We start from the raw sequence: 17,601 nt of genomic DNA on the forward strand, positions 1-17,601 counted from the left end.
GATTCAGAAGTGTCAGGATTCTGAATACACATGAAGTCCAGGCTGGAGGTCATGTATATTCATTATCAGGACACTTGTGTATGTGGCTGCACGTCGTTCTAGCAAGAACACTATGTGCTGTGTAAATGAATGGAGAGGAGTGCATGATGCTGATTGGTCACTGATTCGTCAGCATCATACACTTCTATTCACAATGCCCAGTTAGTAAAACAAGTAAACACGCCCAGATGTTACAAACACAATACACGCCCAGTCGGACATACGAAAAAAAACACGCCCAGTTGTCCATTTCAAAGCTCATTTGCATATATATAAAATAGCTCATAACTTGGCCAAAAATGAACGTTTTTAAAAAAAACAAAACTTTACTGTTATCTACATTGCAGCGCCGATCATATGCAATAGGAGATAGGGGTTTGAGAATCTGGTGACAGAGCCTCTTTAAGGGTTAAATAAATGAAATGGGGTACTGAACATTATTACCCTGTAATGTTTTTGACAAAAACCAGCAATGTGCAGTTATAAGTTATTTAATATGTAGAAATAGTATAGACTGAAAATCTCCGCACACCACATAAATCTCCTTATTCCGATGCAGACATTATTCCTAGTGAGATTATGCCATCTAGTGTGCGCTGAGGGACTGCACTTGGCACAAAATATATGTATTTTTTTTCATAGTCAAATATTTCTTTATTAAATCACAAACACAATGAAATATAAATAAAATGTTATCAGTCCAATAATCCCGTGACACTACGGAGCTTGATGCCCAATTCATAGGACCTTATTTCTTCTTCCTCCAGCATCATAATTTCTCTATAATTACGCACCAGTTTCCCTGATCGTGGTAACTGTGCCGGATGGTAACACCTGTGACTCTGCTACATAACGCTTCCAGCTCCCCTTCTCGGAACACGTGATAATAGCGGTGATACACTGAGCCTGGCACCAGCTGGTTTTCCTCCTTGGCATTAGTGGCTTCATTATTTCTAGCTTGATTGTTTGCTTTTAGATGCCAAGGAACTAGCAGGTCCTGAGAATCAAATGCGGTTCTGTTAGTGTGTATGGGTAGACTGGCAACTGACGCCTCATGAGTCTGATCAGACTTGGCATTCTGGAGGATCTGCTCATTGCAAGTCTTGCCTTCCTTGAGGTATTTTGACTTGTTCTTCTTGTACTCCTGTTCCATAGCCCAAACATAAATAAGAGCTGTCCCTCCTCTTTTAAGGAGGCAAATTAATTCTTGTATTGCTGCTAGTCTTCTCTCCTTCAAATAAAAATAAAAAAAAAGTTTACAAATCCCATTTACTCTGTAAACAGCTGTAGATGTGTATTCGATATAGTGCAGCCAAAAACGGTATGTAACTTTTTCTCCCCTCTATATAATTTCTGTAAATGTTAATGTGTAGAGTTGGAGAGCTGTGCTATGAGTTCTGATGCTGCTCCCTCTCCCCTCTCACAGCATGAGTCTTACTTTTAGGCAGGGGAAAGGAAACTGCAGTATCTGACCCTCCCTCTCCCCACCTGTGTGTCTCCAGTTACTATGTTACTCAAAACCTGCTTTTGAGTGACTGAATGGTTTCAGAACATAGAGAGAGAGAGAGAGAGAGAGAGAGAGAGAGAGAGAGAGAGAGAGAACTAGACAGTGAAAGAGGAACTACAGGCAGCTGAACAGGGAGGAAAATGTCACTTTTTCCTATTATATATATTACAATCATTTATGTATTCACATGTACTACTGATATATGCAAAAGAAAACCTAACACATAGGCTTTAAATCTTTATTATCAAGCTCAAACAATTAAAGGAGAACTCCACCCAAAATATCTAACACTTGTAATGTTTACGATTACCATGAACACGTTCATGGGACCCAACATGGCTGTGCCCAATGCAATCAACAGCAGGAGCCCAGCTATGATTGACAGCCGGGCTTCTGCTGCAATGGCTGAGATCAGAGAAACCTCTGATCCCAGGCGTTAACCCCTTAGTTGCCACAGTCAATAGCGCCCGCGGCATCTAAGGAGCTTGACAGAGAGAGGGGGGCTTCCTCTGTCTGTTCATCATCCTCCTGCAACATGATCGCAGGGTTTCGATGGTTTTCCATGGAGACCAGGTCTGCCATAGATATCTACCTATGAGGCCATGACAAAAGCATGTCCTAAAAGTCTGCCTGTGAGTGGTGCTAAGCATTATATACTTCAAATACCCTAGTGGGACAAAAAAAAGTGAAATAAAGTTTAGTTAGAAAAAAAGTCACCCGCCAAAAAATAAACCTCTTATTATTAAAAAAAAAATATAGAAAACAATAAAGAAAATACATATAGAGCAACCGCCCTAATAACGACCCATAAAATAACGTTAACATAATATTTATACAGCATGGCGCAAAACAATAATAACATTTTTTTAAACTTATTGAATAAATGATTTGTACCCCACAATGATACCACTAAAAACTACAACTTATTCTCATAAAGCTACATTGACGGAAAAATAATAAAGTTATGCTCTCGGAATGGAGTGACGCAAAAATGTTTTCATTTTTTTACCAAAACATATAAAACTATATACATTTGGTACCACCGTATTCGGTAATTCGTAATCCAAAATAAGTTAATGGGGTTTTCCAGCCACTAAAAATTGATGGCCTATCCTGAGGATAGGCCATCAATAGCTGATGTGTCGGGGTTCGACTGTCGGGACCCACGCCGATCAGCTGTTCAATGGGAGAAAGCTGCAATACCTGTGAATCGTCACTAAATGCGTGTCGAAGATTCACAGTGAAAAAGAAGAAATGAAGGGGAAGCCGTGCTCGTACGAGCGCTGCGGCCCCTTCAAAACAGCTGATCGGCGGGGGTCCCGAGAGACGGACCCTGACCTATCAGCTATTGATGGCCTATCCTATCTGAAACCCAGACCCCGCACCAATCAGCTGCTCCAGCTGCCTCTGGGCACCGGAAGTTATGCACTGTATGCAGTGTTTGGCGCTGGAATCAGTTGGCTCCGTACACTGCATAGAAGCCGTGCTGCAGAACTTCAACTCTATTCACGTGAATAATAGCTATACTGTGACTGGAGCCATCTGCTTCCGGCACGGAGATATTGTAGTTTTGTGCCAGATCAGTCTCCCTGGAATATTGGATGCCGGGTTAAAGGAATTTCACTGTACTTGGTTTAATAAAGCTACATAAAGTAAAATCAATAACCTCAATAGCACCCGTCAAGATTATGTAAAAGAGAAATGCCACACAATAAATGATTGGTACGTGGTCCGGGTGTCGGACCCCCACCAATCGCATACTGATGACCTAACCTGTGGATAGGTCATCAATATGAAAAAACGCCCCACGCCCGGACAAACCCTTTAAGTGTTAAATGTAGTAAACTCTTGAAGACTTCTAGCAAGCACAATCATCATCCATACCTCTGTGGCAAAGTGGTGGATCACCGCTATGGAGATGCATGCATCAAACGAGCCATTTCTAAAAGGAACAGATAACGCATCACAAACACACGCCTCAAATTTCCTCTCCCCACAAATGTCCACAAGGTTCTTACTGCGGTCACAGCCGATCTGGGAAAATAAAATGATATGGTTATAATACACACAAAACATCAATCACAGTTATGTCAGCAACGATAGCGACAACTATTTTAAAGAAAGATAAGAGAGTTAGAATGTAAAGAATTGCTTATTTTTACCTAGCACATACAAATTTCATTTCTAGAACCCTCTCCAGTCTTGGCTGCTTTTAACCTCCATTAGGGCATAAATATGATCAATGGCTGCAGCTTAGCTACTCAGATGGTCTGACACATACCCGCTGTCCCACCAGAGGCTCCAGCTGCTGTTCTGTATCTCCTCTCTGTTTTAATCTACAGCTCTGCTTATTCTGATTGGCTGCTGAATGGCAGCACAAGCTCACCCACAAGTCATTGCATGGGGTGCTGACTTTCAATATGAATAAAATTAGAATGGATAAAATTATCATAAGCTGTAAACTACTAACCAGTGAGAAAAGGATGTCTATCATGTAATTAAATAAAGGAAGAGTAATCACAATAAGGTGAGATCTTAGTTTTCTTCATTAAAGGGAATGAGTCGCAAATGAAAACTTTTAATGTAAGTTACTTATTTCTATTATATTTTTTAAGTTGTTTGCTGTATTTTTTTTTTTTCTTTCACATGGTGGAAAGTATTAAAAATTAAATAATAATTTGACATGTTTTCCTATGTTGGCCACCAGAGGGAGCACTTCCCAGAATTACAGCAAGGTGAATAAGGCAAAGCAACCTGATTCACAGCTGCCGTAAATGTGGGAGGGAATCTCACCCCCCATCTCACCCCCCTCCCTATTTTTGGCTACAAGCCAAGAAAAAAAAATTGCTGAACATTGACCGGCTGCCATTTTGGGAGTGATTGAACAAATGGCAGCTAGCAGAAGCTATAGGACACACCAAAAGGCTAATGGTATGTTCACATGCGTACTAAAAATGTCTAGGGAAAACAGCTCCTGATATTCAGCCATTTTTTAATCAAACTCACGTTTTTCGCAGCGTTTTTTACGGTCGTTTTTGGAGCTGTTCTTTTATAGTCAATGAAAAACGGCTCCAAAAACGTCCCAAGAAGTGACATGCACTTCTTTTTCGTGGGCGTCTTTTTACGTGCCGTTTTTTGAAAATGAGGTGTAAAAAAACGCCACGTCGGAACGGAACGCCGTTTTTCCCATTGAAATCAATGGGCAGATGCTTGTAGGCGTTCTGCTTCTGATTTTACAGCCGTTTTTCGGGATGTTTACGGCCCGAAAAATGGCTGAAAACACTATGTGTGCACATACCATAAGGGTATGTTCACACGGCTTATTTTCGGGCAGGAAAAATCGGAAGCAATACGCTCCAAACATCTGCCCATTGATTTCAATGGGAAATAAGGTGTTCTGTTCTGACGTGGAGTTGCTAAAAACGTCTGAAAATCAGCTCTGTATTTTCAGACATTTTGGATTTTGTGTGTGCACATACCCTAAGAATGATGAAAGTGAAGCGAAAGACTTTTCAGTTGAAAGGTTTACACGGCATGTATTTGACGTTTTTTTGCGCATTTTACATGCCAAAAAACGCATAAAAAAACGCTTGATTACGCTTTTCATTTAGATAATTGGTAAAGCGCGCTGTTAGTACGTACAACGCGCTTTTTTACAGAGGCATTTTTAAAAAACGCGTTGTGTAAATAAAGGAGTGTCGAGTTAATTCCTTTGCACGTAAAACGTGCCAAATGTTCCCATAGTCAATGGGAGTCCTAATTATGCGTCAAAAAGCGCACACAAAATGCGTCAAAAAACACGCGAAAAAAGCGTCAAACACTCGATTAAGCTTCCCTTTTACATCAATGGGAAAATGAGCTCTTAGTTTTTTACGCAAGCGTTTTTAAAAAACGTGTTGCGTAAAAAAGAAAAGTGGGGTGGGGTCGTGTGTGGCGCAGTTGCATGTCTGTGGGGATTTGTGTGTGTGGCGGGGTGCTCAGCGCTGATTCTTCAAAACAGCTGATAAGCGGCTATGAAGGATCAGCGGCACCCATGCATACTCCGCTGCACAAAAATAGGACACAGCTCTGCTGCGCACACTACACACACACAGCTCTCCTGCGAGCGCACACACAGCTCTGCTGCGCCCGCACACACAGCTCTGCTGCGCCCGCACACACAGCTCTGCTGCGCCCGCACACACAGCGCTGCTGCGCCCGCACACACAGCGCGGCTACACACAGACACACACACAGTTACAGCAGGTGTGCGGGGGGGGTCGCGGGGTGGAGTTGCGAGAGGGGGGGGCTGTGAGAGAGAGAGAGAGAGAGAGGGTCAGACAGAGATAAACACACCTTACCTGTAGTGCAGCCGGTCTTCATAATGGCGCCCGCTTTCCCCCTACAAACCAGCTTCACACACCCTATTTACGGACGTAATTCGGGCGTTTTAACCTCGAATTACGTCCGAAAATACGGCTCCAAAGCGTCGGCAAACATCTGCCCATTCATTTGAATGGGCTTTACGATGTTCTGTGCCGACAGTCATTTTTTTTACGCGCCGCTGTCAAAAGACGGCGCGTAAAAAAGACTCCCACTTCAAAGAAGTGCATGTCACTTCTTGAGACGTAATTGGAGCCGTTTTCCATTGACTCCATGGAAAAACAGCTCCAATTACGTCCGTAATGGACGCAGCGAAAAGCGCCTGCACATGTCTTTACGGCTGAAATTACGGAGCTGTTTTCTCCTGAAAACAACTCTGTAATTTCAGCCGTAACGGAGGCTGCCGTGTGAACATACCCTCACTCTGAACTGCGCTTGCGCAGTACAGAACCAGATGGCAGATGCAATGAACGGCTCCCGTTCAATGTGTCCTATGCACTGTAGCTGCCGTATTCCATCTTTGTATGTGTCGTTAAGAGACACATACACAGATGAAATAAAACATGGCAGCCCCCAGTACAGTAAGAAAGTGTTCATGAAAAAAAAGTGTGTGTGTGTGAAAAATTAAATAAAGTCAATATATTTTATTAAATAAAAACACATAAATAAAAAAATAAAAAAAAATCATGACACTGTCCCTTTAAGCTTAAAGGGGTGCTGCAGGGGAAATGCAGTGCTATACGCCGGACATTGAAATGAATGGCTGACCATGTAATACATAGCCTTTCCCTGTCCACCAGAACAAGGACAACTCTTTGTTAGCGCCTCTTCGCTCTGGCTAACAGAAGCAGAATCCCCCCTATGATGTTCATGTGCCCTGTTTTGCACAATCTGGTACATCGGCTTATTAGGAGTCTTGCCTATTTTTAGATACTTTGACTTGTTCTTCTTGTACTCCTGGTTCCATGGCCCAGATATAAATAGGAGCTTTACTTGCTCTTTTAAGGAGGCATTAATTCTTATATGGTCTTTTCCAGATATTCTGGATTATCGGTGTAAAGGATCAGTCTGCACCTGCTCCTAGGTCTGATAGAGTGACTCGATCTTCTACCACTCAGACTGGAAGGCTGAGGAGTGGGAGAACCTATCACAGCCTGGCCAGACGGTTCTAGCTCCCGCCCTCGGTCTATGTATACCTACATTTGCTTCTTCTCTTTGCCTGTGATTCTTTCTTGTTTCCTGGCTCTGCTGTTCCAGCTATTATTATTGACCTTGCTTCATTTTGACCCTGGCTTTACTGACTACTCTCCTGCTCTGCATTTAGTACCTGGTACACTCCTGGTTTGACTCGGCTCGTTCACTACGCCTGTTGCTCACGGTGTTGCCGTGGGCAACTGCCCCATTTCCCTTAGCTTCTGTGTGCCCTTGTCTGTTGTGCACATATTGAGCGTAGGGACCGTCGCCCAGTTGTACGCCGTCGCCTAGGACGGGCCGTGCAAGTAGGCAGGGACTGAGTGGCGGGTAGATTAGGGCTCACCTGTCTGTCTCACTACCCCGTCATTACAATCGGTCCCTGAAATAACTTAGTTTTTTTATTCCGAGAAGGGTCCTAATTGGACATAGCTGGGTTTTCCTTCAAGATTCAGCTTGCTGCCCAAGCCCTGTATTTAAATAGGCAGAGTGGCTTGTTGGCGCCCCTCTGACACCTAGCACCAAGGGCACATGCCCAGTCATTCCCCTCCTAGCTATGTCCCGGGTTCTCTCTGCTCAGCCTTCTGCTTCTGGTCTTGTGAAATTCTAGATTTTATTTGTTAGGCCCCATGCACACGATCGTGCCCGTAATCACAGTCCGTGATTATGGGCACAGCCGGCCGCGGACAGCCACCCACATTTGCGGGCCGTGCTCCCATATAAAGTAAGGGAGCACAGTCCATAAAAAAACAAATCGGACATGTCCTATCTTTTGCGGAGCCTTTATATGGCACGGACACCTTCTTGTAAATATACGGGAAGGTGTCCGTCGGCCAAAGAAATGAATGGGTCCGTAATTACGGATGAAATCTACGGTCGTGTGCATGGGGCCTTATATTGTAGTTTGTGCCAGATCAATCTCCCTGGAATATTGGATGCCGGACTACAGGAATTTCACTGTACTTGGTTTAATAAAGCTACATAAAGTAAAATCAATGACCTCAGTAGCACCTTGAAACGTAACAACCTGCTGTTAAAACGAGCAATACGGAAATGAATATCCGTCAAGATTATTTACAAGAGAAATGCCACAAAATGAATGTAGGCAAGGCTGAGCATTTACCCAAACGGTCATGTGGAAAATGTACTTATTATGTGTAACAAGAAGGGAAAGAAATATGACCTTGAGAGTGATCTTAACACACCACAAAATGTTAATGAATTGTAAACTAATTGAAAGGAACAAAGAATATTACTCTGTAATTTGCATGTAAATTGCATGAAATATATTTCGTCTCAGACTTGCTTTCTGTCCTTGTCTTTGTCCACATAAAAAAAGGGAAAATGACAGAGCGGGAAGAGGGTTGAGTTATGGGCCTCAATTACAGTTTACGGTAGATGTTAATTATGGGTTGGTGGCGCTCATTTCTGTGCCCGCTTCCCAATCTTATTTATTTATAAAGGATTGAATTGGCAGCAAGTGATAATAAAGAATTGTAGACCCAACAAAACAAGTGAAAATAAATCATCCAGAGCCTGGAGGACAATTCTGAGGATTATTATAAGAGATAGAGAGCTGGGTGATGTATCTACCTTGCTACCAAATTCCATTGACAAGCTGCTTATAACCAATTATGATTTTAGAGGTTAAGGCTTGGAGACGCCTTTCCAGTTGCATAGTAATTATCGGCATATCGCTAGGATATGCCATCGCTTAACCCCTTAAGGACGCAGCCTAGTTTTGGCCTTAAGGCTCAGAGCCCATTTTTCAAATCTGACATATTTCACTTTATGTGGTAATAACGTGGGAATGCTTAAACCTATCCAAGCGATTCTGAGATTGTTTTCTCGTGACACATTGGGCTTCATGTTCGTGGTAAAATTTGGTCGATATATTCAGTGTTTATTGGTGAAAAATTGCAAAATTTAGAGAAAATTTTGAAAAAATTGCATTTTTCAGAATTTAAATGCATCTGCTTGTAAAACAGACGGTTATACCACCCACAATAGTCACTAGTTCACATTTACCATATGTCTACTTTAGATTGGCATCGTTTTTTGAACATTCTTTTATTTTTCTTGGACGTTACAAGGCTTAGAACATAAACAGCAATTTCTCATATTTTTAAGAAAATGTCAAATGCCTTTTATTTAAGGTACCTCTTGAGTTCTGAAGTGGCTTTGTGGGGCCTATGTATTAGAAACCCTGATAAAACACCCCATTTTAAAAACTAGACCCCTCAAAGTATTCAAAACAGCATTTAGAAAGTTTTTTAACCCTTCAGGCATTTCACAGGAATTAAAGCAAAGTGGAGGTGAACTTTGCAAATTTCATTTTTCTTGCGGAATTTAAATTTTATTATTTTTTTTTTCTGTAACACAGAAGGTTTGACCAGAGAAACACTACTAAATATGTATTGTCCAGATTCTGCAGTTTTTAGAAATGTCCCACATGTGGCCCTACTGCGTTCGTGGACTAAAACACAAGCCCCAGAAGCAAAGAAGCACCTAGTGCATTTTGAGTCCTCTTTTTTATTAGAATATATTTTAGGCAGCATGCCAGGTTTGAAGAGGTGTTGAGGTGCCAAAACAGTAGGAATCCCCCAATAGTGACCCCATTTTGGAAACTACACCCCTCAAGGAATTCATTTATGTTTGTTGTTACCATTTTGACCGCACAGTTTTTTAACAGCACCTATTTGAATTGGGCTGTGAAATGAAAAAAATGTCATTTTTTCCAATAAAATGTCATTTGTGATCAAAATTTCTTATTTTCACAGGGAACAAAATACCCCATTTGGTTGCCCAATTTGTCCTTAGTGTGGCAATACCCCATTTGTGGTGATAAACTGCCGTTTGGGCCCATGGGAGGGCTCAGAAGGAAAGGAGCGCTATATGTTTGTTGGAGTCCAGATTTTGTTGGATTGGTTTTCGGGTGCCATGTCGCATTTGCAGAGCCTCAGGGGTATCAAAGCAATGGAAACCCACCAAAAGTGACCCCATTTTGGAAACTACACCCCTCAAGGAATTCATTTATGGTTGTTGTTAGCATTTTGAGCACACAGTTTTTTCACAGCACCTATTTCAATTGGGCTGGGAATTAAAAAAATATATATTTTTTTCCAATAATATGTCATTTTAGCTCAAAAATTCTTATTTTCACAAGAAATAAAATACTCCATTTTGTTGCCCAATTTGTCCTGAGTGCGGCAATACCCCATTTGTGGTGATAAACTGCCGTTTGGGCCCATGGGAGGGCTCAGAAGGAAAGGAGCGCTGTGTGTTCTTTGGAGTCCAGATTTTGCTGGATTGGTTTTCGGGTGCCATGTCGCATTTGCAGAGCCCCAGAGGTATCAAATCAATAGAAACCAATCACAAATGACCCCATTTTGGAAACTACACCCAGCAAGGAATTCATTTATGGGTGTTGTGACTATTTTGACCCCATAGTTTTTTCACAGAACTAATTTGAATTGGGCTGGGAATGAAAACAAAATTATTTTTTTCAAATAATATGTAGTTTTGGCTGAAAATTTCTTATTTTCACAAGAAACAAAATACCCCATTCTGTTGCGCAATTTGTTCTGAGTGCCGCAATACCCCATTTGTTGTGATAAACTGCCGTTTGGGCCCATGGGAGGGCTCAGAAGGAAAGGACCACCATTTGGCCTACTGGGGATTTTCTAGTGCGAAGTCATGTATGCAGAAGCCCCTGAGGTACCAGTACAGTTGAAACCCGCAAGAAGTGACCCCGTTTTAAAAACTACACCCTTAAGGCATTCATCTAGAGGTGTAGTGAGCATTTTGACCGGAGACCTACACCCCATAAACTGTAATGTGGGTTCTCCCGGGTATGGCAATACCCTACATGTGGCTGTTATCAGCTGCCTGGGCACACAGCAGGGCTCAGAGGGGAAAGACGAGGGGGGATAAGCTGTGCGGAGTGCATCAGGGTAAGTAAAATTGGGGTAAATTATAAACCAAGGGATGTATGATAAATTTTAAAACACTCTTTCATACAGAGCTCTGGTTATTCGGGACACGTGTCACATTGATATATTGTGTCATCCCTTATCGCCCTCTTATAGCAGACTTTGCACCTCTTTTGACTTTTTCCCTTCTTGCCAGTTTGGGGAACTTCCCCTGGAAAGTGTTGCTGCCCTGGTACGATGCGTGTGGCCCCGCTTCCAGAAGTACTGGGTGCCCCCCCCTTCTTGGTCCCTAAAGATTAGGTTCTTGATAATCACCTCTTGAAATTCCAGGAAAGTTCCCGTCTGGCCTGCACATCGACTTAGCACGTACACATTGTACAATGCCATCTGTATGATGTGCCCGGCCAGCTTCTTATACCACACCGCATGGCGCTGTAGGGCTTCAGGGCTTGATCTTACAAGTCCATCCCTCCCATGTACCTATTGTAGTCCAGGATGCAGTCTGGTTTGGGGGTGGCCTTTCCTTCATATATCCTAAACCTGTAGGTATACCCTGATGCACTCTCGCAGCTTATACATCTTCACGCCATACCTTGCCCTCTTACCCGGCAGGTACTGGCGGAATTGAACCCTCCCTTTAAAATGTACCAGGGACTCATCAATAGAAATACACTTCTCGGGGGTGTATGCTTGGGAAAACCGGGCACTGGAACGGTCTAATAGGGGTCTCCGTTTATACAAACGGTCAAAACTGGGGTCATCTCGGGGTGGGCGCGGCTCATTATCAGTATAATGTAAGAAGCGAAGTATTGCCTCATTTATTTATTTTTTTAGGTTCCAGTTCAGTTCTGAAGTTGCTTTGAGGGGCCCATATATTAGAAACCCCTATGAAATACCCCATTTTAGAAACTAGACCCCTCAAAGTATTCACAACAGCATTTAGAAAGTTTATGAACCCTTTAGGTGTTTCACAAAAATTTAGAGCAAAGTAGAGGTGAAATTTACATTTTTTTTGTCAGAAAATCCTCTTTATACCATTTTTTTTATAACACAAAAGGATTTATCAGAGAAACGCAACTTAATACGTATTGCCCAGATTCTGCAGTTTAGAGAAATATCCCACATGTGGCCCTAGTGCGGTAATGGACTGAAGCACCGGCCTCCGAAGCAAAGGAGCACCTAGTGGATTTTGAGGCCTCTTTTTTATTAGGCACCATGTCCGGTTTGAAGAGGTCTTGTGGTGCCAAAACATTGGGAACCCCCCAAAAGTGACCCCAATTTGGAAACTAGACCCCTTGAGGAATCCATTGTAGTTTTCTTGGGGTGCATGCGGCTTTTTGATCAGTTTTTATTCTATTTTTAGGTGGCGTGGTGACTAAAAAACAGCAATTCTACTATTGTTTTTTTATTCTATTTTTTTTACTGCGTGCTCCGTGCGTTATAAATGACATATTCACTTTATTCTGCGGGGCGATACGATTACGGCGATACCAGATGTTTATAGTTTTTTTTATGTCTTATGTCGTTTGCACAATAAAATACGTTTTGTAAACAATCATTCACTTTTTGTGTTGCCTTATTCTAAGAGCCAGAACGTTTTTATTTTTCAATCAATAAAGCCGTGCGAGGACTTATTTTTTGCGTAACGAATTGTAGTTTCAATCAGCACCATTTTTCGGTACATGCGACTTTTTGATCTCTTTTTATTCCATTTTTTGGGAGGTGAAGTGACCAAAGAATTGTGATTGTGGTTCGGTTTATTATTATTTTATTTTACGGCGTTCATCGTGCGGGATAAATAACGAAATAGTTTTGTAGTTCAGGCCGTTACGGACGCGGCAATACCAATTATGTATAGTTTATTTGTTTGTTTATATATTTTTATTAATAATAAAGGACTGATAAGGGAAAAAGGGGGATTTTTACTTTTATTACTTTTAAATCTTTTATTTTCTTATTTTTACACATCTTTTTTTAACTTTTTTTTGACTTTATTACTTTGTCCCACTAGGGGACTTGAGGGCAGGAGGCCCTGATCGCTATTCTAATACACTGCACTACATGCGTAGTGCAGTGTATTAGAACTGTCAGCTACTCACTGACAGCAAGCATAGTGGGTCCTGACGTTGTCAGGGCCCACTAGGCTTCCGTCTATGGCATAGCCGGACGCCATTGTTTGGTGTCCGGTTGCCATAGTCACCATCGCCGGCCGCTATCGCGTAGCAGGCCGGCGATGGCAGCTTAACCCCTAAAAAGCCGCGATCTCTATAGAACGCGGCTTTTAAGGGGTTAATCGGCGGGGACACAGCGATCGGTCCCCGCTGTAGGAGCTGTGACAGCTGCTGAACAAGACAGCAGCTTCACAGCTCCTGTATGTGTCGGGAGGACGGCCGAAACGGCCGTTACTCCCGTGACGTACTATTACGTCATGGAGCGCGAACGATACAGCTGCCATGACGTAATAGTACGTCAAGGAGCGGGAAGGGGTTAATGATTAATGGGGGTCAAATGTGGATTCTTTGAATGTAGGCTGCTAACTAAGGCCCCATGCACTCGACTGTATTTTCATCGATCAGTAAATACTGTCCATAAATATGGATCTGTAGGCATCCATAATTCATCCGTATTTATGGATTGGTATCCGCAAATACGGTCCGTATTGCACCCGTATTTGATCCGTATATACGGATCTGTAAAATAAAGGGAGGCTGCAAATGATGTCAGCAACAATTCCGTAGTGGGAACTCAGCTTTAGGCCCCATGCACACGACCGTAAAAATTGGCCCATAGACTTCTATTGGCCACGGGTACCTTCCCGTTTGCGTACGGGAAGGTGCCCGGGCCGTTAAAAAATATAGAACATGTCCTATTTCAGGCCGTAATTACGGCACGGGCAGGTCCATAGAAGTCTATGGGGCTCCCGTAATTACGGGTGGCTACGTGTGTGCATCCGTAATTACGGGAGCTTTGCTAGGCGACGTCAGGGGATTTCAATTTTGGAAAATATCAAAATACGGGTGGAATACGGATGACAACGGATCCGTATTTACGGGCAAGGGTCTGTAAATACGGGTTAAAAACGTGTGACAAAGGACCCGTATTTACTACAGTATTTACGGGAGGGAAAAAATACGGTTGTGTGCATGGGGCCTTTAGTGTGGTGATTCCTTCAGTGTTTCCCTGCGCAGTGATGCTCTCGATCACCCACTGTGCAGGATCCTACCATACAGCCCCATTCACGGGAATAGGGCTGTGTTGCAGGTCCCTGAATAGCCAGTGGTCGGCAGCACTACTGTGCAGGTGAAAAGCCGAAGAGACCTCAAACCCTTCGTTCTCAAAATTGGTGGTGATTCCAGAATTTGGACTTCTGCAGTGTTTCCCTGCACAGAGTGCATGTTTATTTTAATGAGGAGGGAGACACGCTGCTGCCAGACCCCTTTGAGGGTATGTGCACACGTAGTGACCAAAAACGTCTGAAAATACGGAGCTGTTTTCAAGGGAAAACAGCCCCTGATTTTCAGACGTTTTTTGAGCAACTCGCATTTTTCGCTGCGTTTTTCGCGCCGTTTTCGCTGCGTTTTTTACGTCCGTTTTTGGAGCTGTTTTCATTGGAGTCTATGAGAAAACGGCTCCAAAAACGTCCAAAGAAGTGTCCTGCACTTCTTTTGACGAGGCTGTATTTTTACGCGTCGTCGTTTGACAGCTGTCAAACGACGACGCGTAAATGACAGGTTCTCTGCACAGTACATCGGCAAACCCATTCAAATGAATGGGCAGATGTTTGCCGACGTATTGTAGCCCTATTTTCAGACGTAAAACGAGGCATAATACGCCTCGTTTACGTCTGAAAATAGGTCGTGTGAACCCAGCCTTACAGTGAACTTACACTTTACAGTCTTTACAAAGATCACTTACCATGAACAGATTCTTATTAACTCCAATATATTTTCCATTGCCACAACCCACGTCAGCCACGAGAGATCCTGCTGATAAACACATAAGGAAGTCTACCACCTTGGGCCATGGAGTGTGTCTTGTATTGCTGAAATGGCCAGCAATATCTTCATAGACCTTGTGAACATATTCCTTCTCCAGGGATTCAGGCTCTAAGTCATTAACCTGAGGAGGCGTTTTCTTCTCCTTGAATTGTTGGCTATCACACACTAATGGAAAAACTGTACAGTGAAAAAAATGAGTTTATAAACTTATATGCTGTAAAAAAATAAAAATAAAATATATATATATATATATACACACACACACACACACACACACACACACACACACACACACACACACACACACACACACATATATATATATATATATGTTTAATGGATATTAAAGAGAATGTATCATCAGAAAGATTTTTTTTATTTTTGGGGGTGTTTATTTATGGGCCAAAAAAAATAAATCACTAGCCACGAGCGGTTACAATAGGGTGATACTTCCTGTTTTTTGTAGTTTACCTGTCAGCTTTGCTGTATAGACTGGGACAAGATGAGCAGAGTCATCTCATTAACATTAGAGGGAGGAATCTAATAGCGGCTTTAATTGTACTGCTAGAGGCCTAGATAAGGCAGGATCGCAACACTATAAACACAGATAAGCCTCTGTATGTATCTTCCTCGTCACTCTCATCGCTTTCCGGAGATTGTGGTAGTCTATGAGATTTCTCTGTCAATTAAAACACACCCTGCTTTACTGTCTACATACAGACAATACAGGAAGGCAGTGTGTGCCTCCAATATGACCGCCCCCCCATTGAAATAAAAAAATAGCTACAATATTTAAAAAAAATAAAAAAATACAAGATTATTTATCTTCTACAGTCTTACATCTAATTAATGAAACCAAACTAAATATATATATCAGACATTCACTTTAAATATACTTCCGGATGTAGCCATCTTTAACTTGACTCTGATAACTTGCTGCAGCGTGTTATCACACAACAAAAGCCATTGAAAAGTCATTGAAAAAGTCAAGATAAGGGATCCTTCCACTGTGTATTTAATGCGTTAAAAGTCAAGGTAAAAACGGCTACATCTGTACTTTTCAATGTAAGTATATACGTTCCAAGACAAATGTTTCAGTGTGCTTCTCCCCTAACCAGTAACACAGTAATATACGTCTTTAAGTTGTCCTGTTCTTTCAAATTGTAAAAATTATTTTCAGCTGTTCTTAGTTATATCTGATTGTGCCAAAATTAGGTGACAACCAATATGGACGCCATTACAACTTCCACAGGCGTTGTCATCCACCTTTCCCGGATTCCTAAACAACCAATCTATCTAGTTATGTAGTGATGCTCCCATATAACTAGGTGGATTTGCCATTCAGAAGTCTGAGGATTACTTGGTGAACATCACTGTGGAAACTAAACTTGTGGCCATATCGGTTGTCACAGAGCGTTCTCAGAAAGATAGCGAAAATGTGTTCTGAATGGGGAGAGGGGAACAAGCCGCCGCCAGACCTATTATTTCCCATGAGAACAAAGGATTGGGCATGTTAAAAACCAATCTGCCTGATACTTCATTCCCACAACATATGCCATCAGGGGAGAGTCGTGACACCCCCATACACATTAGATTGTCAACTGGTTCTGCCAAAATCGGCGGGCAAATGTATATCTAAAGAGTATGGGTGGGCACCTTAAGAAACAGCTGAAATCTGACACAGAACTTATTTTCCCAGTAATTCATGGACTACCTGAATCCACCAGAGGGAAGCCGCTGTTTGTTAGTGGCTCTCCACTCTATCTTACTCACAGGGGACCCCAATGCAGGTGACCCCCCTATATGACATCCATATATATGACCTTTAAATCCTAAAAAAAATATATAATGTGAACAATAATCAATATATGAGACTTACCACATTTACATGAGCCATGTCTAATTTTCCTAAATGTAAACGATGTCCTCGTACCCCTCTTGCTTAGGGTTAACTCCTCTGTGTTCCCGCTGACAGTCCCAACTTTTTGTCCTTCTGATACTTGAATAACGTCAAACTTTCTTGGAGTGATGCTGGAATAAACCAAAGTTCAGAAATTATAGAGCAAGGATAAGGCTGAAATGGATTTAGTTCTAATAAGTGAGTGTGACAGTGAAACAATCAACTGTTTCTGAATGTCGGCAACACTGACATTACTCAAAGGAGAAGAAAATTGTTTTGCTATTGAAAATTAAATGAAGTGAAAATATCCATAAATAACTAATAAACTGTCCGGTATACAAGATGTCTAGCTCCTAGGAGAACCTATTATTTAGGAAGTGATATGAACTGTAGTCCGTGTCTGGTGTCTTCAAGGCCTTCTCTAGCAAAACAGTAATTTCGCTGTCATTCCACAAGTGAGAAGAATCTTTACAGGGGATGGAAACTGTTTATTAATCACAGGGCTGAGCACAAATCCAAATGTGAAGCGCAAAATGGCCAAAACCTGGAACCATGGGAGAAGAACATGAGTAACATGGAGGGGACCATAGAGAAATAGAGGTGAAAAAAATGAGCGAACCATGTCCCCAGTCAGTGACTCCTGAACAAGAGGAGTATTAAGGAGCTCCTGAG

At 42.1% G+C, this 17,601-nt stretch overlaps 1 protein-coding gene across 2 annotated transcripts in view; it reads right to left on the minus strand.

Moving 5' to 3' along the window:
- Positions 1–525: 525 nt before the first annotated feature.
- The window catches only part of ALKBH8 (alkB homolog 8, tRNA methyltransferase), a 64,310-nt gene continuing 47,234 nt past the window's right edge, over positions 526–17,601 (minus strand). For both annotated transcript variants that reach the window (XM_075849980.1, XM_075849979.1), the window contains exons 9-12: positions 16,909–17,060; positions 14,947–15,206; positions 3,431–3,580; positions 526–1,270 (exon numbers count right to left, since the gene is read on the minus strand). In XM_075849980.1, the coding sequence (XP_075706095.1) occupies positions 809–1,270; positions 3,431–3,580; positions 14,947–15,206; positions 16,909–17,060 (1,024 nt within the window). In that variant the 3' untranslated portion in view covers positions 526–808. The remainder of the gene's footprint in view (positions 1,271–3,430; positions 3,581–14,946; positions 15,207–16,908; positions 17,061–17,601) is intronic.

The sequence above is a fragment of the Rhinoderma darwinii genome, chromosome 2 (genome assembly GCF_050947455.1).
Source record: "Rhinoderma darwinii isolate aRhiDar2 chromosome 2, aRhiDar2.hap1, whole genome shotgun sequence".
Lineage (NCBI taxonomy): Eukaryota > Metazoa > Chordata > Amphibia > Anura > Rhinodermatidae > Rhinoderma > Rhinoderma darwinii.